Source organism: Coptis chinensis, chromosome 2 (assembly GCF_015680905.1).
Source record: "Coptis chinensis isolate HL-2020 chromosome 2, ASM1568090v1, whole genome shotgun sequence".
In the NCBI taxonomy this organism is placed as follows: Eukaryota; Viridiplantae; Streptophyta; class Magnoliopsida; order Ranunculales; family Ranunculaceae; genus Coptis; species Coptis chinensis.
This window is the reverse complement of record NC_141457.1, coordinates 113061010-113084267: the sequence shown is the minus strand read 5'-3', so window position 1 is coordinate 113084267 and position 23258 is coordinate 113061010. Positions and strand designations below refer to the sequence as shown.

General features: G+C 36.0%; 3 protein-coding genes, 2 long non-coding RNA genes and 1 pseudogene across 8 annotated transcripts; 3 read left to right on the top strand and 3 right to left on the bottom strand.

Moving 5' to 3' along the window:
* Positions 1-328: 328 nt before the first annotated feature.
* Positions 329-4813, top strand: LOC147520851 (mitotic checkpoint protein BUB3.2-like). The gene is made up of 9 exons (XM_086592357.1): positions 329-572; positions 656-789; positions 1054-1136; positions 2022-2288; positions 2952-3027; positions 3433-3513; positions 3984-4062; positions 4140-4240; positions 4439-4813. Exons 1-9 carry the CDS (start codon positions 453-455, stop codon positions 4503-4505), a joined length of 1008 nt encoding a protein of 335 aa, XP_086448483.1. The 5' UTR covers positions 329-452; the 3' UTR covers positions 4506-4813.
* Positions 4814-8213: 3400 nt separating this feature from the next.
* Positions 8214-10941, bottom strand: LOC147520850 (adenine phosphoribosyltransferase 1-like). The gene is made up of 6 exons (XM_086592358.1): positions 10547-10941; positions 10313-10423; positions 9900-9992; positions 9468-9617; positions 9022-9080; positions 8214-8519 (listed from the first exon to the last, which is right to left on the bottom strand). The coding sequence occupies exons 1-6, from the start codon at positions 10806-10808 to the stop codon at positions 8466-8468; spliced, it is 729 nt and encodes a 242-aa protein (XP_086448484.1). The 5' UTR covers positions 10809-10941; the 3' UTR covers positions 8214-8465.
* Positions 10942-11803: 862 nt separating this feature from the next.
* LOC147520849 (uncharacterized) lies at positions 11804-16082 on the bottom strand. Of its 3 annotated transcripts, XR_015212886.1 has the most exons (6): positions 15170-16082; positions 14550-14972; positions 14385-14455; positions 14182-14303; positions 13924-14108; positions 11804-12250 (listed from the first exon to the last, which is right to left on the bottom strand). It is a non-coding gene; the product is annotated as an uncharacterized LOC147520849 (long non-coding RNA). The 3 variants fall into 3 exon arrangements; XR_015212885.1 differs by having other exon boundaries at positions 14385-14972; XR_015212887.1 differs by lacking the exon at positions 11804-12250 and adding an exon at positions 13675-13797 and having other exon boundaries at positions 14385-14972.
* A 517-nt stretch (positions 16083-16599) lies between these two features.
* LOC147520848 (zinc finger protein ZAT10-like) lies at positions 16600-17561 on the top strand. The gene has a single exon (XM_086592355.1). The coding sequence runs from the start codon at positions 16755-16757 to the stop codon at positions 17418-17420; it is 666 nt and encodes a 221-aa protein (XP_086448481.1). The 5' UTR covers positions 16600-16754; the 3' UTR covers positions 17421-17561.
* A 150-nt stretch (positions 17562-17711) lies between these two features.
* On the top strand, positions 17712-21056 carry LOC147520847 (glucan endo-1,3-beta-glucosidase-like; annotated as a pseudogene). Its single transcript, XR_015213165.1, has 2 exons — positions 17712-20027; positions 20117-21056. The product of XR_015213165.1 is annotated as a glucan endo-1,3-beta-glucosidase-like (transcript).
* A 265-nt stretch (positions 21057-21321) lies between these two features.
* On the bottom strand, positions 21322-22698 carry LOC147520846 (uncharacterized). Its single transcript, XR_015212884.1, has 3 exons — positions 22243-22698; positions 21904-22071; positions 21322-21829 (listed from the first exon to the last, which is right to left on the bottom strand). It is a non-coding gene; the product is annotated as an uncharacterized LOC147520846 (long non-coding RNA).
* Positions 22699-23258: the final 560 nt, after the last annotated feature.

Genomic DNA, 23258 nt, shown 5'->3' with positions numbered 1-23258 from the left:
TTTTGATATATCTAACATCAAACAAAATTCCCAAAAAATTTTGTTTTTCATCTTCGGGAGAGACACATGCTTGATGAAAACAAAAAAAAAACCATATCGGCTAATATTTGGTTCTGATATATAGTGATATAAATCTTTTTGGGTACATTTTGGAAAAAAGTCGTTTTTTTTCACTGAATTCGATTTTTAGGGCCTTGCCTTGAAATGTGCTATATTTTAAAGGCCTACTGCCCCAAACGCTATCTGTGGTATGTGGGCTTATGTAAAGGCCCAATGAGTCCATGACCAATCTAACTTGTAAACTGTGTTTTGAATTTCTAACGTTTCAAAGAAATTTCCCTCTCCTTTTTTTACTCTTTTTTTTGTTGTTTTCAGTTGAAACTACCGTTAAGAGTATATGTCCTCCTAAATTTTGAAACACACTCTCATCAGCTTCTTCTCTTTCAGAATCCATGACTGCTTTCAATCTTCCAACTCTTGGCAGGAAGCTATCAGATCCTCCTTCAGATGGAATCACCAACATAACATTCTCTAGTCACACCAATCATCTCCTCGTTTCGTCTTGGGACTCGGTTTGTGCTGCCTCATTTCCTGAAATAAATTTATTTACCTTGGATCTTAAATTAATTGCACTGTTTATTTGTCATGTCACCAGACTGTTAGACTTTATGATCCGAGCGAGAATGTCCTAAAAGTTAAATTCACTCACGGAGGCTCAGTCTTGGATTGTTGCTTTGACGAAGATTCTTCGGGTTTCTTCAGTGCTAGCCTTGATAATACTGTGAGGAAGTAAGTGGAATTAGTACCATTGCCCATATATTTCATTACTCGTCTTTCTTTAGATCTCTTTCAACTTACTTTAGCTGTTTGGAAATAAAGTTCTAGTAGTGTACAATGAGTTAACCATTTTTTGCCGAATTTTGTTTATCATTGATCGTTTGTCGATACAAGTAATTATTCGTGCATTTAAGAGCACACATTAATCTTGTAGTTGGATAGTTGTTCCCCATAACCTTTCAGGAGGTTACAAATGTTAATATTTTGCTATTTCAGATTTGATTTTACTTCCGGCAAGGAGGATGTATTAGGAAAACATGAGGCACCTGTTCGTTGTGTTGAACACTCCAATGCATCAGGTACTTTCATTTTAAATATTTGATATGAATATCGTCTTTTAAGCTTTTGAGCATGTTTAAAGATATGAGCATTTTCAGTTGAATGAAATCGTATTATCAGTACTGTACTGTCGGCCATTGAAAAACCAGATGTGCTAAATAATGTGAAGGTGACTTGAAGTTTGAACCATTTTCAAATTTACTCTACTTTTGTAATTTTAGATGTTTCAATGTGATTTTTAACCACAAGAAAACCCATTTATATACAAATACCCAAAGGTTTTACCGACTTTGCTAGTCGGCACTTGCTTCATTTTCCAATATTACTAGCTTTGAAATCAATTAAACCAAATGTTTAAATGAAGTGTAAATTGTAGTGGGCAAGAACTTAGTACTGGATCAGGTTGACAACGTGTTGCAAATGAATTTACATTTGTTAATACGTTAACAACGCACAGATAGTTACCAGTGCCAGTAAGTTTATTGCTAGTGCTTAGCACAGTCAATGGTTCAAAAAGCATCGCCTCTAGACATGTTTCAGAAGTTTACTTGTATGAAAGCACATCACCATGCGACCTAACATGGTAAACAAGTAAATGACTGTCCTCGCCTTCAATATTACTACTATGGCAATAAATATGTTCTGAGTTCTGAAAGTGGTTTCTTTTATTACTGTTATATATTAGAATAAGTGAAAACAAAAACCATGGTTTTTCCTCACTTAACATATTTATTTTGATTCAATTATTGAGTTTTGTTACTCCCTGTTTTCTTTAGTAATACAAGTTTCCATCCTCAGCGAGTAGAGTGTTATCTATGTCTAATGATGGGTTCAGTAATACATTCATCAATTATCTTTTTTTGCTAAGAATATGGTCCTTTCCTTTGTTTATGGCATGGTCGTAGGACAACTGATATCTGGGAGTTGGGACAAAACTGTGAAGTGTTGGGATCCCAGAGCTGCAAGTGGAAAGGAGCATACCCTTGTTGGAACACACCTACAGCCTGAGCGGGTCTATTCAGTTTCACTTGTTGGCAATCGTTTGGTAGTGGCAACCGCAGGCAGACATGTAAATGTTTATGATCTACGAAATATGTCAAAACCAGAGCAACAGAGGGAATCTCCATTGAAGTATCAAACTAGATCTGTGCGTTGTTATCCAAACGGAACAGGTATGTATGTGAACTATTTGTAGTTCTGCAGAAGTCTCTTCTTTGCATTACAGATATGTATTCTGTAAGTTAATTTTTACAAGGAGATTGCGAGTTGTGCATAATGATTCCTATACCAGGCAGGAAGCATGAATCTATTCACGCTCCTGAAAGAGCGTGTATGCCATCCTCGTCTCATTTTTCCTCCTAATGGAGAGATCAACATTTTCATATTTTAGAAGCATGAGCAAAATCATCTCATCGCACTGGAATTTTATCTTTCAGTTTCCTAACCTTTTGTCTCTAGAGTCATGATTGGAGCTACTAAGCTACTTTATCTGAATAACTACTGGAACTGAGTATCAGTTTATGTTTTGTCATTGTCGGTCCTACTAGTTGGTCACATTGACAGGAAGCACATTGAAAAGTAGTCTTTTTGTAGTTGTAGATGTTAAAATGTATAGTATCTTATCAAACAATGAAACACTTGGGCAAGAAGAAATGAGTATAAAGTGTTGACTGAAATATAGGGCACATGTACCAATAAGATCTCAGAGTGCAAACTTTGTTGAGATAAGGCCCTCTTAACATTCAGGTAGCTATCACATTTGGTACATCTAGGGTTTGTGAGAATTTTAGTTAAAAAGGCGATCAATGCTATTATTAACCTGGTCTCTTTTGCAGGTTTTGCTGTTAGTTCTGTGGAAGGTCGGGTTGCAATGGAGTTCTTCGATATCACTGAAGCTGGTCAAGCTAAGAGGTACATATTGATTCTCTCAAAGCTGTAGTTGCAGGAATGTTATAGCTGCAAAATATTAATTGAGACGGATTCCGTTTTCTTCCTATATCTACTTGACAATCACCAAATTTCAGGTTTCTTAGTCGGTTTTTGCCTCATGCACAGTTCTTGCAGCTGCTCAGTCAAATCATTTTTTGATCGGTTACTTTGAGGTCATAGTCATTGTTTAACCTCGCGAATGATCCTAAAGGAATTATATATGTTTCTATACAAGTATACAAATTCCAAAATTCATGGAGCACCTCTTCTGCTTCCATTTCAGCACCCAGGACATGAAAGAGCTGGATGTGTCTATCAGTCTATGTTCACAGACTTTGCATTTTCTTAGTTTCTCCTAGTTAATGCTGTGATTATGTATTGGTGCAGGTATGCTTTCAAGTGTCATCGGAAATCAGAAGATGGAAAGGAAATTTTATATCCTGTCAACACCATGGCATTCCACCCCATGTATGTTGATTTACTTTCCTTTCTTTATCCATACCTTAGCTTTTACGAAGTGCGATTGGTAGTGGTAACAGTGAGTGGAAATTGTACCCTGTGATCACGTGATACTCTTTAGGAATTGAATAATCCCTTTATTTTTATTTATTTATTTATTTTTTCGGTCGGTAAGCAGGGTTTTTAGAGAGGTCCCTTCTTTTCATATATCATAAAAAAGCTTGTTACATGCGTAAGTACATTTAGGGTTCAGGGTTTAAATATTATCCTAAGCCAATTTGAGTATGAGCTAAAGCCAACCTTTTCATGGTTGGGATCAAATGATCAATGAATATTCTGGCTTCTCTGGCATAAAGGTGGGTGTCTATCATGCTGAGAGTGCCTTTATTTGCTCTTTAGTTGGAGTATATTTTTTCTAGTTAGCCAGTTTTATATATGCTCATTTTCACCTATAATTCATTGCGAAACCGTTCCTGCAGCTATGGTACATTTGCAAGTGGAGGTTGTGACGGGTATGTAAATGTGTGGGATGGTAACAACAAGAAAAGACTATATCAGGTATGATGTGCAGAAGCTATTGCTACACATGATTTCAGTAGCTTGAATCGAGACTTACAATTTGCTGTTTTTTTCAGTACTCGAAATATCCAACAAGCATCGCTGCATTAGCCTTTAGTAGAGATGGCTGCATGTTGGCTGTGGCATCCAGTTACACATATGAAGAAGGAAAGAAGCAGTACGATCCTACCTGAAAGCCCTTTTTCTTGCTATTTTGTAGTTCTTGGCTTCCCGATGGACCAACATACTAAAAACTTCGAGCTTTCGATAATCTAAACAACTTGATCCATGAGCTTGGAAAATTCCTTCCACTTTGTTTTGTTTTCGTTTTCTGTCATCTACAAATTGTTAATACATTCTCTTTTTGTCTCTGCAGCTATGAAACAGATTCTATCTTTGTCCGCGACGTCAGTGATGAGGTTAAACCAAAGCTGAAAGTGTAGCTCAAAATCTTCTGTGCAGCCTTTCCTTTTGGGCATTATGTCCCTCGATTTAGCTGAGATTATTCCTTTTGATACTCTTCATTCTTGGTACTTAGCCCTACTTGTATCCATCCTCGAAGCTTGAATCTGTCGACCTTTTCATTTTCCCCGAGGAAACTTTGTGCCACACTTATTGAGAATATTGAAACTTTCAGATACAAATTAGAATATGCAACTAAATAGTTTTTTCGGATTTGATGCCTTTTGTTATTAAATGGCCCGGATTTAGAAGGTTTCATATGTAATCTACTTCAGGTTTCATCTGTCAACTGTGCTCCCCAACTCGGCATTTCATCCGCCGTGGGCATTAGCTTCAAATTTTGCAGATTTTACGATAAATCTCCTGAGTGCATAATCAGGTCAATAAAAACTCCTCCCCAGCGAGAGAACTCATAAAACCTCCCTATTTTTTTCAAAAACAAAACCACAACTTAAATGGATACAAATATAAGTTGTGCAAAACACTATATAACATGTCCGTTAATGGACAGTCTGTTTAAGAGAAAGCATGTAAATTTTTGATATAACTAACTTATATACCAGTAGTAATAGTCAATTGTGTCCTATATGAGGTTGGACCAAATGGTGATTTGAGGTTTTAAGTAATGCTTGTTGAGCTGTTCATTGCGTGTTTTTTGCTATGAATTCTTAAGTTGTATGTCTTACTGTTTTTTGGTAAGTTGTATGTCCTACTTTTAAACCAATGCTTCAGGCATACCTGATCAACCTGTCAGCTTTTAATGGCTATTGGGGAGGACAGAGGAGTACCTTCGGACAAAGTATAGGGGCATAGAGTTACAGTCAGCAAGTTGTCTGGTTCCTGGGGTTTTCTAATAGTGCTAGAAGGATAGAGTTTGAGAAGCTATTAAAGCAAGGAAGGAGTTCTAGTGAGATATCTTTTAACATGCAAAATAATGGGAGCACTTAGCTGAGGAGTTTGGGTCGTATGTTGCTGAGTTGGAAGTAACTAGCATCCGGCTAGTTATAGAGAAGGAATAGGTTTGATGTAGAGTTGGAGAGGAAGCTTATGGCAACTAGAAGAGGAGTTAGCTGTCTTGGTCGTAATCTGCCTTAAAGAGTGGTATATATATATACATGCAATTGCTCTAATTTATAAATTACAAATTTAGTTTTCTACACATTCTTTTGAAAGTTAGCTAGTACAACTGGATGTAATATAGAAATAATCGTGAGAAATGCCAAGGAGTTGTTCCTAAGGGGAGCTAACAAGTAGCTACCTCTTAAAAGACCAGATTTTTACATTTGACCCTTTCCTGATGAAGTGACCATCTGTTGGAATGAAGATAAGAGAATTGTTTTTCAGTACATTTGAAGGAGTCCTGATGAAATGACCAACGAAGTGCTGGATGAAGATACAGAGAATTGTCTTTTAGTATTGCCATGCTATTCAGGTCAGCATTATAATGCAATTTATTCCAGTCTTATATTGCAATTTATTCATTTCTTTTATAAATTCAGCCTTATGACCTAATAGTAGGTTGCAACTCATGGTGTTACATATGTTAGTGAAGATGTTAACACTAGCAAAAGTAATGGAGGTTGAAGCCAAAGAAGATGGGAAGGGAATTTGTTCCAATGGAGGAGGTAGCATCAGTGTGGAGAAAGAAAATGAAAATAGAGCTATCCTGCAAACGGTTCCCAATTGCTTCCAGCGTGGTATGTTTAGTAGCACCCTTCCTGGGTGTTGCATCTTCAGTGTTATCTAATGGTTGAAACGTGGGATAATAACCCGAGACCAGAGATTTATCTCAGGAACCACGACTTCATTTTATGGTAATTCAGAGCATGTAAGAACCAATTGCCATGGACTTTATTTTTATTTTTATTTTTTTGTTTTACTATTTGAGGTATGTGAAATGCTTACTAATTAGTAGGGTAGGATTGGTTGGATATGGTTATATCCGAATCCGAATAGTTTATAGTTTCATAAAATCCGAATCCGATTATATTCGAAATTTAATATCCGAACCCGACCGAATCCGACTAAACTAAACCGATCAGATAATACTAAAAATTCAAAAAAAATCCAAAAAATATATGAACCCGAATCCAAAAGACCTGAACCAAACCCGACCCAAATAAATAAATAGATATAAAAATCAACCCAAACCCGAATTTGAGTCAAAACCGACCCGATTCCCTGCCTACTAATTAGAGTAAGAAACATCGATGGTCTGGATTTAACAACAACGGTATATCAACACAGAACTGTGAGGCATTAAACTAGGGAAGAGACAATTTTTTTTATGCTTAATGGTACGGATGATTCTTACCAAACTTTAGTCAAACCAAGGCCTAAAATATTGAATTTGGTGAATATTTCGATGTTCCAAAAATCGATATATATTGGATATATCGAAAATATCAGAGATATCTATTTTTTTGTTGACCAGTCAAAATTTTGTTTTGTATGTCTATATATCGAAAATATTGTCAATTATATCGGTCAAAGTCAATAATATTTGGTCAAAGTAAATATTATCGGTCAAAATCAATAATTTATATCATATATATCGGTTGATATATATCATTATAAAAAAAAAGATTTAATATTCGGTTGAAATATATCAAATATATCCATATCGGTGTACCCAAAAAACAATATATATTGGTGATTTATCGGATATATCGGCGATATTTTAGGCCTTGAGTCAAACTGCATAAAGGAAGAAACCATTGGTCAGAGTAACTAACACATGCTAAATCAAGGAAAATGTTGATTTAGTTGATTAGTTCCAACTTTAGGTCTTCTAAAAATCATATTGCATTTCGAAAAAATACAATAATTCTACACTGATATAGGAAATTGACACATTCATCCGACACAGTGACGTGGCAAATGATCATGTATCAGTATGATATATATAACATGTTATGTCACGACTCACGAGGATAGACCAAAATGGCGCATAATTTTGTAAAATATCGCCATATTATATTTCAGTATGAGAAAATCTATACAATAATGTCAAGATTTTGGGGTTTAATGTGTTAATATTTCTAAATATTATACTTTTAAGTTTTGATGTTTTGGTTAGGAAGAATAGTGTTCTATAGTGAAATCCTTTTCCCCTTCAAGATTCCATTTTCAAATGTGACAAGCATGCTAGTTTATTTTAACGTGCGGGCAACTCAAAACACTAAGTTGCATCCGTTGGTCTCTGGAACAAAATTCATTGCATTATCGACAACATCCATTTCAATTGCACCTGCTTCCTGTGGATGCTTAATCATCAATTAGCAGCAGCCGCCATTACATCTAAAACGAGTACTTACCAGTCAATGAGCCTGTACTGTGATCCCGAAATCACTGAGCAGTTTCCAATCCCTGTCAATCGATAATATCCCCACATGGCAGAGACCAAAAGGGTAAGCTTCCAGTGGCATTTCAATTTTTCTAGTAAAAACAGGTAAGCGGCTCAGTTACTCAAACAAAATGAACATGTGAACACTACCTGTCAGAGAAAAACAAGTGTTTGGAAATAGATACAAAGGAATTAACTTTTGTCCTTGCTGAATGCTGACTAAATCACAACCAACCCTGATCTTTTTCTTCTCTTTATCAGAAAAAACAGGGGGGAAGCAATTTAAAACAATTTGAAAGCTTATAAGACAGGTGCAACTGGGCAAGCCTGCAAATACCAGATGAATGGTGAATTTGAGATTTAGATAAATTTCTCTTGCAATAACTCTGACAAATACAAAGGACCTCAGCCCACAGCATCATCATATTCTTACATTCAAACATAATTGTTTTAAAGTACAAATTAAACATAAATGAAAGAAACATCTTTTACAACTACTCCTCTTATTAAGACAACGTCCATTCAAATGATGACTTCAAGATTCCCGAGCTAAAAATGCTCTACCAATAGTATCCCATATTGGGAACTACCATTATCAATCTGCACTCACAAGAACAAAGAGTGGTTTGTCTCCCAAGCGGTCCCGGCCCTGCAAAAGAGATAAAGAAAGCATTCACTTGCATATATCAAGACAAACCGTAAATGTAAAGAGCTAGTGGTTGAAAGAACCACTAAGACGAAAAATGTAATTGTAATTAGGTTAAGAGTGTTAAAAAGGAGAAGCTTCTGTAGATCTGGATGTAAGCAACTAGTTTTAACAAGGGAGTTTGGATTGTTGAGCTTTTTAAATGCATGACCAGTTGACCATATGCTGGAATTGAGATTGCACAATCAAGCTCTGTATCTAGGTAGAGGTGGACTCAGGTTCATTATAGACTAGCAGTAATCTCCCTTTCCCCCTCCCCCCCAAATAATTAGAAGCATATTTCCTGCTTTCATAGAAAGTTGGAAACTAATATTTCATATATAGAGACAATTTAGACAAATATTGTAGACGATGGTACCCAAATAAGGATACCATCTCAAAGAACAATCATAAGAGACATCAATACATAAATTTCTAAGACAACTCAATAAGACAGGCGCACTACCTTCAGCTCTGGCAACTCAATAAGACAGGCGCACTCAACCACCACCACTCCAACTCGTTCTGCAACGAAAAACTAATATAGTTGAATACCAACAGTTCGACGTTATGTATAAACTAATATAGATGAAAAACTAACATAAATGAAAATTTAAATGTATTATAAAGAAAAGGATTTGCTTGAAGACAGATTGATAAGCAAAGAGAGAACCAACTTGTGTTCAATAATTTGAGGACAAACCAAATAACCAGAAAAAATTAACTTTAAATTTTAGGACTGAGAAACAAAGTTTATATCTTAGACAGCTATATTTAGTCTCCAACCACCACTTGTCACAAACTACACTCATTTATTGTTAGCGATTGCAGCAGACAGTGCCCATTGAAAATTGACAGTTTGGCTTCAGACTGTAGTGCAAATAATTATATTCTCTAGCAGTTTCAGATTACCAAGTAGCCTGATTGCGGCACACAAGGTGCCCCCAGTTGCAATGAGATCATCAATAATAAGAGCACGTTCTCCTGGCTCCACAGCTCCTACATGCATCTCCATTATGTCTGTTCCATACTCGAGAGAATATTCTTCCGAGATAACTTCCCCTGGTGAACCACATCTATTAGAATTAACATGACACCATAAATTATAAAAACATGCAAGCAACCATAGATGTACAACAACCAACCAATCATATCAATCCTACTTGACACCATCTGCTTTCCCGTTAGAATTTAGCAGTCAAAACAAACACATAACCTATTTCAAATTTTCAATGTTAATGGAAACTCGAAAGAAAGCCATTTGCACGTAGCATGGTTTCACTACTCTGGTCATCAACAAAGCAATTCGCCAAGCTAATACATGAATAAGGATTGCAACCATACCTGGTAACTTCTTGGGTTTTCTCATAGGTACAAACTTTGCCCCAATGGCCAAGGCAATTGGAGGACCAAATATAAACCCTCTTGCTTCAATTCCTGCAAAAATTCCCGTGTCAAGTAAACAAATAAACACCAATACAAGATGAAATGCTGGATGACATTTCATCCAGTATAAAAAAAAATCTAGAAATAGGTTGAACTTGTAAGCTGTGACTAATCCACTAATACTCAAAAATTGCCCAAGTCTGTTTACCCCTGAGGCTCGATAAGTTTATATTAAAGATTGGCCTGTTACTACCCTCTTATAAGATCTTTGTAGAGATACAAAAACCCAATCAAGTGTTTCTAGAAACCATTCCAAGGATATAAATATCAGTAAAGTTGTAACATGAACATGAAAAAAACAAACGAAATACCAGCGACAACAGAAATTTGTTGGTCTTTGTATCGCTCAACGAACAAATCAATGGAATCCTTGAATGCCTTTGGGTCCAGAAGCAAAGTAGTTATATCCTGAAACATAATCCCTGCCAAGACAAAAATTAACATGAAAAATTGAAAGTGATTCGACCAGGATTGGAAACGAAGGCAACTAGCCCAATCTAAAGTTAGTATCTTTACTAAAAAAAAAACACAAAATCATTAGCAACCTGGTTTGGGGAAGTCAGGAATCACTCTAATGGCAGAAGAAATTTTTGCAATTCGATCATCTTTAGTAGAACTCATTTTCTCTTCCTCTGTTTCTCTTGATGAAGAAGAAGAAACACAGTAGACCTTTTTGTTTGACTTTTCAGAGTGGTTCAGTAACAAAAAGGGTGAGAGTCCACTTTTTTTTATTACCCGTTTTGTCCTTTCCCTAGGTTGTTGCGTGCCAATAGCAGCGATGTGTGATAATAATAATAAGCTACTCATTTTGCTTTATCTGCTGTCTCAGATTTGCATATGTAAATATGTAATGTAGTCTTAGGGTGAATTTGAGTTATCCCCCAAAATTACTTGGTGTTTTGTGTTTAACCTCTAAATTTTGAATCATCACAATTAGACCCCAATATGTTTTAACTGTTATTTTTTTCATAATATTCAAACTATCTTTTCAAAGTATCGTTTTTGACACTTCAGTTGTTACTATTAGAGTCCTTAAAATTAGACAATTTTCGTTTTGTCGTCCTGGTTTTTGGGGATTAATGACAAATTAGTTACAAAGAGTAAGAGCATCATCAACGATTTATAAATTTTATTTCTAATGTGACAGTTGACAATTTTCGTCCCCAACGCGTTGTTATAACAATGTTTTCATAATAACAATTGTCAAATCCGGAACCAAATTACTTATAAATATAGAAATGACTTGCACGGGACAATTTGTCCCATCCAAAAGTGAGACGGAACTACTTTTGCTGTCTAGAATTTTTTTCGTTTTTTTTTAATAAAAAATTTCAAATGGCTCGATTTTGTACCGTTCAGCTTTTGTAATTTGGCACAGGACAACTATTCCTGTCCAAAATTAAAAAGCAAATTTTGCCCAAAATGCACTGGTTCTTCCTTTCGTTTTAGAAATTTTGAAGTACCAAAACTGCTGAAGTGTCACATCGAAAAATATAAATGCGTTGATGATGCTCGCAGGGTTAATAACATAATTTTAACACATGATTTGAGGGTTATGTTTTTCTCTTTTCAGGCTACTAGTTGTTTTCAATGTGGCGATTTGAACCATTGGAAGAATATAGTAACATGTTTAATTAGGGAAAACAATTTGCTCCCGCAATTTTTTTGAAAAAGTAGTTTGGGCGTTATAGAAAAAATGAATAGTTATGTTAGAAGTCTGAGAGAGATTGAGAGTCTAATTGTGATGATTCAAAATTTGAGAAATTGGAAATCTAATTGTGATGATTCAAAATTTAGGGATTAAACACAAAACGTTAGGTAAGTTTAGGGGGATAACTCAAAAAAACACTAGTATTTCGCTACTATTTTGACGACCATTTCAATGTACTAGTTCAATTGGACGGTTACTATTACTATTGAGCCATTGAACGGAGACTCTTTTTTCTTTTTCTTTTTCGATGGATCATTGAACTCAGACTCTGAGAGACGGTTGTAATAAACTATTAACATATTAACTGAGATTCTTAATAAGAGTTCTATTGTGCCACATGTTATGTAACAAATTCATGGCATCCATTTTATCTCTTCAGTCACTCAAAGTTTTGGTTATCTATGGACGGATTTCAAATCTCAACATGTTTGACACCCATCGATATGGAGAGGCCTTTTTGGTTGGACTTCTTCGTTGCCTTCTTTCGCGCCAAACTCCTATCAGGTTTTTACTCCTCATGCACCTTGAAGATATAAATCTGCAACCAAATTGGAAAAGCACATGTTGGCAAGATTCTCAGGTAGTAGGAACTCATCAACTTTACTAACATATGGTTTTTGGGATTTTAACTATTCTAAGCATCTGTTCAAAAATCAAATTCAGAACTTAATTTCAACATCTGTTCAAAAAATTAAAAATACAAAGCATGCAGTAGCTATCTTCTGGGTGTAAACCTTAAATTTATCGTTTTCAAATTAATGACTAATTGAGACAATGGGTTGACAATTCCTCGGGTGCAATTTTACGTTCCCACATAACTAACAGAAAATTCTTCTCAATTGTGTCTCAAATACAATTACACAACGAACATCAACTGTGATTCAAGCAGGAGAAACTTATGTGTGCAAAAAGCAAAGCTTGAATAAACCAAATGACATCTGTGAATAATGAAAATTCCGTGATAACCTTTTGTTATTAATCGCCAAGGATAAATTCCTCTCTTCTGCATACCATTTTGTTACTATACGTTCATCATACATTGCAAGTTGTTATACTCCTACTAAGTTGTAAGTAATATTCCAATTACAGGTAAAATTACCCACAATGCATGATACTCGTCATCATTAATATGAAGAAAATAAAACACAAAATCAAATGAAACAAAAGGAAATTTTGTTAAGATATGAATGTATTATGTATATAAATTAGAGAACAAAATAAGGCCCTTAAGCATTAATGAAAATTCCGTGATAACCTTTTGTTATTAATCGCCAAGGATAAATTCCTCTCTTCTGCATACCATTTTGTTACTATACGTTCATCATACATTGCAAGTTGTTATACTCCTAATAAGTTGTAAGTAATATTCCAATTACAGGTAAAATTACCCACAATGCATGATACCCGTCATCATTAATATGAAGAAAATAAAACACAAAATCAAATGAAACAAAAGGAAATTTTGTTAAGATAGGAATGTATTATGTATATAAATTAGAGAACAAAATAAGGCCCTTAAGCATTCCCAATGCAAGCAGCAAGTCTTCACCTCCATGTAGGACAATATGGTGAAAAGCTATGAGGGGTTGTCCAATGCAGAGATGATTTTAAAACGTCGGATGGAATGATTTCATGCGAATGTAAAAAAATGAAAAAATATTGGAAAAAAAATGTTGGACGGAATGAAACATCCCGTACAAAATAAAAAAAAAAAAACGAAAAAAGTCGAAAAAACTCGCAGGTTTCATTCCGTCCAGAAAAAAAAAAAAAAAAAATCGAAAATAATCGCAAGACAAAATAAAAAGTCCCATCCGAAGTTCATAACTCAGCAGCTATCTCCGCATCAAGTACTACCTTCATTGTCACTGAGTTACAAGTTACTGATTTGTCACCCTTGCTTTTGGGCAAGGGTTTTGGCTTCATAAGGGTGCTAGTCCCTATTTTCACATAGTAACTTGCATTGGGAATACTCTAACAAATGCAACATGACTAATTAAATCCAAAAAACCAATCACCATAACTTTGCCAATTCGGGAAGACCATATCTGAAATGTGCCGTGAGTTTTTCAATGATAACATAAGAATCTGCGCTGAGCATGAATAGAGCATTGGAATACAGACAAAAAAACCGAATTTTTTTTTTCGAGAGGACACGTCCAAATATATAAACCACAGCATATTTGCTAAATATCTGTAAACTATAGATTTTACCTTGAACTTATCTGAATGAATAAGCTCAAAAACCACAGCGTCCCCATCGTCCAACTTATGGCTTTCAACAAAACGTTTCCATCCGCCACCTAGGCCAGTTTTATCCCCAATGAATATAGATGGGTATTCCGCACCTCCACTTTTTCAGAAGAAAGGTGGTCATTGCAGAACTTCCTTGGAAGACCCTAAGATCCAGAAATGAGTTAGCTCCAATAAAAGGTAAATCATACACAAAATTTAACTTCGATGATCAAAAACCTCTTGCTACATGTGAATGAAGCATAGATTTCACAAATGATGGATTCCCAGATTGTAAGTTGGTATTAAATTCCTCAGCACGTCTTGTCGCAGAAACCTGTTCTTCATAAGTGGCAAAGTAGCTGAATATCCAAATTGAGTTAGTATTCGCAATCTATGATAGTAAGAAAACACAAAATGAAAAATGCAAACAGTTCAGCTACCAGTTCCATGAGACGAATGAGCTTGAGCTAGTTCTTGACCTTTTGCGTGTAAGAGGAAGCTCTTCAGTAAACTGTATCACACATTTGAAAAGTTTAGGCTTGTTGCAAAGAAATACAATGAGGCACTGAAATATAAACACCAAGTTTGATGTAGCAATGCCAAACCTGAAGTAACTAGTATACTGCCATAGCAGTGGGGGCGTGAGAGGAGAGAGAGAGGGAGATGAAAAGAAAAAAAATGAGGACAAACAGATAGAAACCAACCAACTCACATTTAGGCCACATACCTCCCTTCGGCCCATAACGTTCGCTCAGCTCACTTAACTATTATGCAGCAAATCAAATTATGTCAACATGGAAACACTAGTACTGCTCATTTGTATGAAGTTCCTCACAGTAATGGAGTCATGGACACATGGGTTGCTTACAGAATAAGTGGGTAACAGAGCAATATCATTAGGGTCCATACTCCATACGTAAGTTAGTTTAGTTGGAATACTTGGATCAGGAAGCAAGTAAACAAAAAGACAGATGAGATTGTGGAATTCCTTACTTCAGCATACAAAATAGCTTGGTTTCGTTCTCATCCTTCAAAACAAAGAAAAAAAAAAAAAACATAATTAAAGGAGTAAATAAGATGGACATATGCTGAACAAACATTTTCCAACATCTCATCCGATATAAACACAACCCAGTTTAATAAATGTAACTCAAACTGCCTTTTTTTTCGTTCAATATATCCGTAAATTAACATGAAAACACATAAGAAGGAGGAGAAAAAGAACCTGCAATCGTTTCTTATTTTCCTCAAGGCGTTGCCTTCGGGCATCTTCGTAAGATTTGTTGTTGCTGATCGCCATGGTGATGGTGAAGGGTAAAGTGGGCAAGGTTTTAGCCGGTGCGGGGATTGGCGCGGCAATTTTAATTTCAAAATTTTAGGTTGAAATTTCGTGAAATAAATTGGTAATTCAGAAAATAGTCAACCTAGTAACAGTGGGCCTTTAGGTTGGGTGAAATGGCTCTCGATTCTCTCAAAAGCAGAGAGAGCGGTGGTGGTTTTTTACCCTATCTCTATATAACTCTCTATATATAGACAGTATTATTAGTATTATTGAGGAATAGAGAGTACATTCCACGCGAGTTGAAATGGCGTGGTTTGTAAAAATCCAAATGGCGCCACTTGAAGTGGCGTGGAATGCAAAATAAAATTTCATTCTACGCTGGTCGAAGTGGCGTAAAAAATAGTGGGTTTCAAACTGCCCAGTTCAAATGGGTGTAGAATTGTTCAAACCATTGGTTCACCCAAAACTACTCTCTATCGTTATAAGGGCATCTCCAATGGAGAGTGTAAAGCGTATAATGTGTGAAATTTACACTCCTATTTTGAAAAAACTCCTTCCAATGGAGGGGGTAAACCGTATACAATAGCTATTAGTTGTTAAAATTTGGTGGAAATTCCCCTCTCATGTTATTAGCTAATAAGAAACACGGACGTAGCTTTAAATGTTGTTGGTGGGTTTTTTAAGTCCGGACGTCACTTCAACAGATGTGGGAAGTTAAAATATTTCATTTGCGACGGGCCATGACCGTCGCTACGTTTGTTTTCAGATTTTTGAAATACGGACGATAGTTGAAGTGACGTGCGATTCTCTATTTAAATTTTACTTTTGCAAACTTGCAACGGTTAACGTCTGTTGTTTTACTCTTATTTCCACACCACCATTGTTATTTTTTTTAAAAAAATAAGAGTGTAAAATCCTAGTGGCTTACATGGAATAGAAATTGGAGAGAGAATGGCAGACTTTTGGACTCAACCTTATTATAAAAGCTAACCCAATTAGTTACCAAATAAAAAGGCCTAACCCATAAAACAAGTGATAAGACCTTAGACTTTGGCCAACAGCGACAGCCAACTAGTAAGACACTCTGACTAGATGGGGCTGCGCTAATAGTATCGACCGCGTTTGTTTTGAGTTTTGACTTTTGACTTGGGGAAGCAGTCAAAAGTCACCAAAATATAGCCCCCTTCCACCACTTCATCGATCACTAGAAGTGTTTGACCTGAGTACCTGACTTCACTCTCTCACTTCACACCTTCCCTCCCTCCCTCCCCACCACCAACGACTCAAACAAACTTAAAACGTGCTAAGTGCAAGTCCAACCTCTTTTTTATAATCACACTCTTTTGCATCTTTATTCACTCTTTCCCACCACTTCTCACGCAACTTCCCTCTCTCCACTCTCTTCACTTCATTCCTTTATAAAACCATCCCCAACTCCAAATAAATCACTCATTCACACTCAGCTCCAACCAACAACAACAACAAGAAGAAGCAACCACAAAAGAAACCTCAATTAACTCATTAGACGATGGCTCTTGAAACTTTGAACTCCCCCACAACACTTGCTCCCACCTTCCACACTCATAACGACATGGATATTCACAGTCTTGAGCCATGGATGAAGCGAAAGCGTTCCAAGCGATCACGCTCCGAGAACAACTCGCCTACTGAAGAAGAATACCTTGCTCTTTGTCTCATCATGCTCGCTCGAGGTGGTACCACGACTAATATGATTTCTCCACCACAACCACCTATACTAAAGCTGAATTACAAGTGTTCTGTATGCAACAAGGCGTTTTCGTCTTACCAAGCTTTAGGTGGACATAAGGCAAGTCACCGCAAACTTGCTGTACCATCTGATGAACATCAATCAACCTCCACCACCACTGTTACTAGTTCAAGTGGTAGGACACACGAGTGTTCTGTGTGTCACAAGTGTTTTCCTTCTGGACAAGCTTTGGGTGGTCACAAAAGGTGTCACTATGATGGTGGTAGTAGTGGTCTTACCTCGTCCGAGGGTGCAGGTTCTACCACTACTCACAGCCACAGCCAACGCGATTTCGATCTCAATCTGCCTGCTCCCCAGGAGTTATTCTTTCCTGGTTTTAGCTTTGGTCGTAGCTCTGGAGATGAAGAGGTTGAGAGTCCTCATCCAATGAAGAAATCGCGTTTATCGATTCCATCGGGGATATGAATAGAGCAATTCATCCATTCAATTTGTTAATTTTGTTCTTTGAAAGTTATATGTTCAATTGATGTACAGAGAATCTTTAATTCATTCATTTTGTAAAATTAATTTCTCCTTAATTTCATAATTGAAGTGATTTCATTTTAATTTGCCTTTTGCTAATGTTACTTACACTTACTTCTTGGTTCTTTTACGTGGTAAGTAGGCAGACCACTGTTTATGGATTTCCAATCTGCATGTTAAAGTTAAAATGTTAAATTGATGATATGAAGTGTAACACCAAACTTCCATGTGTTTCATATGATTCTGGTGCGTGTGATTGAAGCAATTCGACTAAGCCACGATAATACAATTCAGTTATTAATTAAACTGAGCTTATTATGAACTATACCGACACACATGAGGTATCTTATGAACTCAAGTCTCCCTGGATCACTAGGTACTATGAAAATGCTGGTTTCATTAGATAGATGCCCAATATTGCGAGCTAAAACGTTTGCCTAAGAACAATTCCGACCAAATTGAAAGTTGAATTGCTTAGTCTACATTAAAGTCTAGTTTGTACAAAAATATTTTTTTGTCAAAGTTAGGGCCAGCATAGGGGACTGAATTCATTGACGGGTAAGGAGAGTATATACACATTCTTTTGTAGCCGAACTTTGATTCCCAATTAGAAACTTTATACTCAAACTATACTCTGATTGGAAGACCATAGTTGTCTAGTTGGTGCATAAACTTGTGATGATTGAAAGAATTACTTAAAGACACGCAATCAAAGTTCCCAGTGCTTATCAAAGAGTAATCCAATTTTGTATCCTCTTACTTGAAGAATGATGAGAATATGTCTAAATATATCTTCTGATTGTTCATTCTGATCTTCAAGATCGACAGAACTACTGTTGAACTCCAATAAACTGCATTTTAATTTCTAAATGGATGAAGGCATCTTGGTGTTCAAGTCGCCACGTCCTTGTTGACTTTGTGATCCAATTGCATGTTCGATCTTAATATTAGTCGTCTTTGCTGCTTAAATTCGCACACCTTAATCATTGGTGACGAAGTATGTTTTTTTTTAAAAAAAATTATCTAACTTGTTGACAAGGGATATTGGCATGTGGTAAATGAAAGAAGGTATGAATTTGGGTGTAAGTTGCGGAATGTTAAATATGCGAAGTATTTTTTTGCTGTTTAATAATGTACCGTGTTTCTAGCGTGTGGGAGAAGGTTTTGAATACCTACATTGGTAGAGAAAGACTTACCGGAGATCATTCTGGAATTATCTATTGAAGTGTTGATGCAATGCCTGAGATCATTTAGTTCTGTATAGGCAACTTTACTGGACGACTATACTCGCCCATTGACAACTTGACAAGTAGACTTTATTCTTTCAACAAGATACATATCTAGTCTCTAATAATAATCCAATGAAGCTTATTTTAGGTAATCATGACTTCACAGAGAGTATAATTTGCTTAAAACCATGTTCAAAAGTGTGAAACTTGCTCAAATAAGATTAAGAAACGTGTTGACTGGCATATATAAATTGTAGCATTGCATATGAAAATTCTCCTACCAAACAAAGTTCACATACTCTTAATTCGGCCGAGCTTCCTAGTGAACTTCGCAATTCATGCAATGAGGACAGAACAAGTCACTATAGTCAGCCCCAGATTCCATTGAACCGCGCGGAATCAGTCATTTGATGGCGTTGCCAAAATGGCCTAGGAGGACTCGATATAACGCCAGCATCAGGTAACAACTTAGTTGTATTTGGACTTTAGCTAGACTTAGTTTTAAGTTGTTGGTTTATACCAATTATGCCCAGCAGTATTGGGCTTATCGCAGGGGCGCAATAAAGGTCCACATCTGGGCCTCAGTCTTTATTAACGGTGTACTTGGGTTTGCCAAGTGTAAAATTGTTTGTTCTTTAATCCAATACTAGCATTTCACCCGGCTCCACCGGGATTGTTTCATTATATGCTTTAAACATTTGGGTTTATCTGTATTTTGGGCTTAATTTTTATAAAATTATTAGAGTCAACTATACTTAACTGGCTTAGTCTATTTTGGCGACATGGGATGTAAAAAACGGAAAAAAAAACAGTGAGATGGAATAACTCAAAACTGAATCAAAATCGAAAATTTCTAAATAAAATAGAATGCAACAGACAAAAAATTCACCCAAACAAAATTTTGGTGTGTATGTATGAAAATGAGAATCATGTATGCATGAAAATCATATGGCCTGTAGCCTAACCTAACAGTCCATAAAAAGGACCCCATTTGATAGCATAAAGAAATAATGGTTATTAAAGCAAAAAAGTACATACATAGTTTTAAGAATACTATAGATTGTTGTCACTTGACTAAAGAAAATATACATGCGAATGAATAAATAGTTTGCTCTCATTACACTTGATACCATGGCATAAGGAACTCCCCATATCCAAAGAAAAGCATATGATCAACTTCAAATATTTCAAAGTGAGGCTAGTTAGCAGCTACTAACCATTCACCCCAGCCATCCCACCTCAAACATGGAGAAAGAAAATGGTGTCTCCACTTCAGTTGTTGCCAGTGTCTTGCTTGCATTTGTAATCACCTTTTTCAGAGGTATGTGAACCAAATCATTATATTACAGCTATATTTAGTTACAAATTTTGTTTGTGCCCCTAATATAATTGGCTTCTTTACTGCCTTAGGCGTCCAAGGAACCATTGGTGTGAACTATGGTACAGTAGCAAACGATATTCCTCCAGTAGAAGAAGTTGCACACTTTCTCCTCCAAAAAACCGTTATAAATCGTGTTAGACTATTCGATGCCAACCCCTCGACGTTAAGAGCATTTACACACACTGGCATTGAAGTAACCATCACTGTACCTAATGAACAAAATGCGACCTTGCCAAGCTCTCCTTTGCTCAAGCAGTGGATCAAGTACTCATGTGCTTCCTTACACTCCAAAGAACAAATATTGTTCGCATCTTAGTAGGTAATGAGGTCTTATCAACGGTGAGCAGATCACTGATAGTAAGCCTTCTTCCAGCTATGTGAAACCTCCACACAGCCCTTGTTGGCATGTCTCTTGACCGTCAAATCAAAGTATCCACACCACATTCATTAGGCATATTATCCTCCTCTAGTCCCCCTTCAACTGGGAAGTTCCGAAAAGGCTATGATACTGTTATGTTAAAGCCATTGCTTAGCTTCCTAAGAGCCACCAGTTCTCCTTTCATGATAAATCCATATCCATTCTTTGGCTACTCAGCTGACACACTTGATTATGCTCTATTTAAACCCAATACAGCATTGAAGCTCCTTGGCTTCTTGGATTTGGCGATTGTTATTACTGAAATTGGTAAGAATAACTCAAAATTTAAAGTGCAGCACACACAAAATTCTCTTTTCAATGGAAAATTATTCACATCCATTACCCAAAACAATTCATACAAAAAGAAATCTCTAACCAAAAAATACAATAAGAATAACTCAAAATTTAATATAGATCTCAATATATTCCTTGAAAAAATAGTGAAAAATAGATTACTAAAAAAAACTTATGAATCAATGGACTGGCAAATTGCTTCCTCTTCCTTCGTCAATAAGAGAACTCTTCATTTTGTTGAGGTTGAGAACTCGTAGGTTTTGGATTTTGGGTGTTTTTATTTATTTGGTTAATAGTAGTCCAAGGTATTTTGGGTTTTTAGGATTCCTAGTTGAAGTCGAAGAGGTTTTTTTTTTTAAGATTCAAATTTTGTGTTTGAATGATTCGTAGTTATCGCGAATTGGTTTAGAGATTGGGCGTGTAATTGTTTTGTTCTTATAATATGTATCTCGAGAACATCTAGAGAATCTCGAGCAATCCAACGACAGATATAATTTGTATCTAATCCCTTGCTATGGTCATGTGTTCGGTCAAAGCTAAACTCATAATGCATAACAGTCCAATTGCAGATTGTATCTTAATCCCTTGCTATGGATGAATAGATGATAGCAGCAAGTACAATATTCAAACCATAAAAACCATGAACATTAGGATTGTATTTCTAACTACAACGAAGAAAGACAAATGATTTTCAGTTGATCCTTATACGCCTTGAAGAACTTGAAACACTGAACAACAGACATTCATGCTGCCATATTTCAATGTCTGGAAACAGCTTGAGGAAGTCAAGAGGAACGTAGGTAACTGGTTAATAAAGTGTACCTTTTACTGCATCAAAGTTTTTCCACAGTGATACGTTTGTTGCGATATGGGAAACAGTTGGTACAAACAATAGTGTTTTCACTTTGTATTCTAGAGGTTTTTGTGTAGCAGTCTGTGAACTCTTAGTAGTGGTTAAAAAAGTGAAAACTTACGTTCCTCCAATAACTTCTGAACTGATTTGATGAAACAGAAGTTCACACAGGGCAACCTTGCAACACATATAAGGGTTGATTTAAAACAACAACACAATCAAACAACACAACTAATAGCCTTTAAGATTACCTTAGCTCCAAGTGCAGTAGAAGTTCTAGAAGCACGAACACCACCACTACAAGCACCAATAACAAACAAATCATAATCATATACTTGTTCTTCTGCATCAGTAGCCACCGAGTTATTCACTTCACCGTCAATTAACATCTTTCTCGACATGATGATTACTCCTCAAATCTACAACCCAACAAACAAACAAAATTAATCAAACCAATCAAATGATTATAATAAAATCATGAAATAAAGTTAGAAAGAAAGAAAAAAAGGAGTACATGGAAATAAATGACTTCTAGCAATCAATGTAACGACAATTTACAAAGGTAACTATTGGAGATTTCAAGCTAATACCAATGTGTACCGCAAACTGGAGTTTGCTGAAGTTCAACAAACAATTACCACTATAACCAGCAAAAATGGATCATCAAGTTGAGAAACAACGTTTGCAAGAAGTGAGACCTCATCCATATTTACCTTTCCAGTACACATACAACTAAAGAATACCAGTGGATTTCAAAGCGTTTCTGATTACCTTCAACCATTTTGATGCGATTGGGAACAAAACTCAAGAATTAGAAGAAAAAGTTTTGGGGTTTTGACGAACGGTTTTCTATTTTCAGTTGAAGGTTTTTTGTTTTATGAGGATTCGTAGTTTGAGACGATGGGAACGATTTTCTATTTCAGCTGAAGATTTTTCGTTTTTTGAGGATTCATAGTTTGAGGCGATGGGGGTTTTTTTTTTAATCATTTTTTGTGTTTTAATGTTCCGTAGGTATATCACGAATCATAATTTTGATTGGCGTGTAATTGTTTTCTCATTATTTTATGGATCTCGAAAACATATAACCAATCTCAAGCAAATCCAACGGGCTGGTGTACTTTTTAGTAGGGATTGACTCACAAATAATCAAAATATTGTCCTGACTTTTAATTAACTTTAGGTACCCACTTAAAAATACTGCTGACGTGGCCTCATGAAATCGCAGATGAGCATTTTTGCCCACTGTGCAATAATAGATTTAGATAATTTTTTTAAAGTAATTATCTTTTAAATGAGATCAGTAATTCAGGCAATTTGAATGTTGGCAGGTTTGATCCTCATACCTATAGTATCATCACCCAAAATTTTTACCAACTAAGTTAGCTTGCAACTACATAGTTTTTTTTTTTTTTTTTGGGTAATCGTATTTAGGTTATTTATCCATAAGCACATTCTTTTCCACAATAAAATAACAACCCACTGCACAGTCAATGGTTTGTATCAAGGAGTGTGGTGGTAACTAAAAAATAGAATTATCTTCTACAGTTCCACTTATTTCAATTAAAATACATCACTTTATCTTTCTAGAGTGAGAGTTTGTGACTAT